Here is a 480-nt window from a genome sequence, read left to right as displayed (position 1 = left end):
TAAATATATGTTGTGTGTTGTATTTGTGTTTCAGAGTTTGCAGCTTTGGCTACCTGGGGCAGTTCATCTTTCCCTGTATTGGATGCAGTGTATACGGTGATGCTGGGTGTATCTTTGGGTGTAATGTTTATGTGGGCGATGTTCTTTGAGCCTGTTAGTCATAGATTTGACGTGCGTCTGACTCAATCAGCAATGAGAAATGAATATTATAAATCTAGAAACGCAATGGCTTACTACGGCCCAGCTGTTGTAAACGCAGACGGAGAGATAGATATTGCTGCAGCAGCACAACAAGCACAGGCCTGTCTCAACTGCTGTGCTTAAAGATATAAATTATATATGGGCCCTGCTGTGGTAGCTGCAGCAGCAGCATCTGCTGCTTCTGCTGCTGCAGTTGTTGCTGCAGTTATTGCTGCTGCTGCTGCTGCAGCACTCCCCTGCTGCTGCTCTGGGCTGTACAGCCACACGGCGCACTTGCGC

The 480-nt window shown here is 47.5% G+C and overlaps 1 protein-coding gene across 1 annotated transcript in view; it reads left to right on the top strand.

Moving 5' to 3' along the window:
- EMH_0033190 (uncharacterized protein) overlaps positions 1-324 on the top strand; it is a gene marked incomplete at both ends in the record, with an annotated part of 2,646 nt that extends 2,322 nt beyond the window's left edge. The window contains one exon of the mRNA XM_013494721.1: positions 35-324. Within this exon, the coding sequence (XP_013350175.1) occupies positions 35-324 (290 nt within the window). The remainder of the gene's footprint in view (positions 1-34) is intronic.
- Positions 325-480: the final 156 nt, after the last annotated feature.

This window comes from Eimeria mitis, genomic scaffold (genome assembly GCF_000499745.2).
Source record: "Eimeria mitis Houghton genomic scaffold, Emh_scaff1261, whole genome shotgun sequence".
Taxonomy (NCBI): domain Eukaryota; phylum Apicomplexa; class Conoidasida; order Eucoccidiorida; family Eimeriidae; genus Eimeria; species Eimeria mitis.
This window is presented reverse-complemented; position numbering and strand designations above follow the sequence as displayed.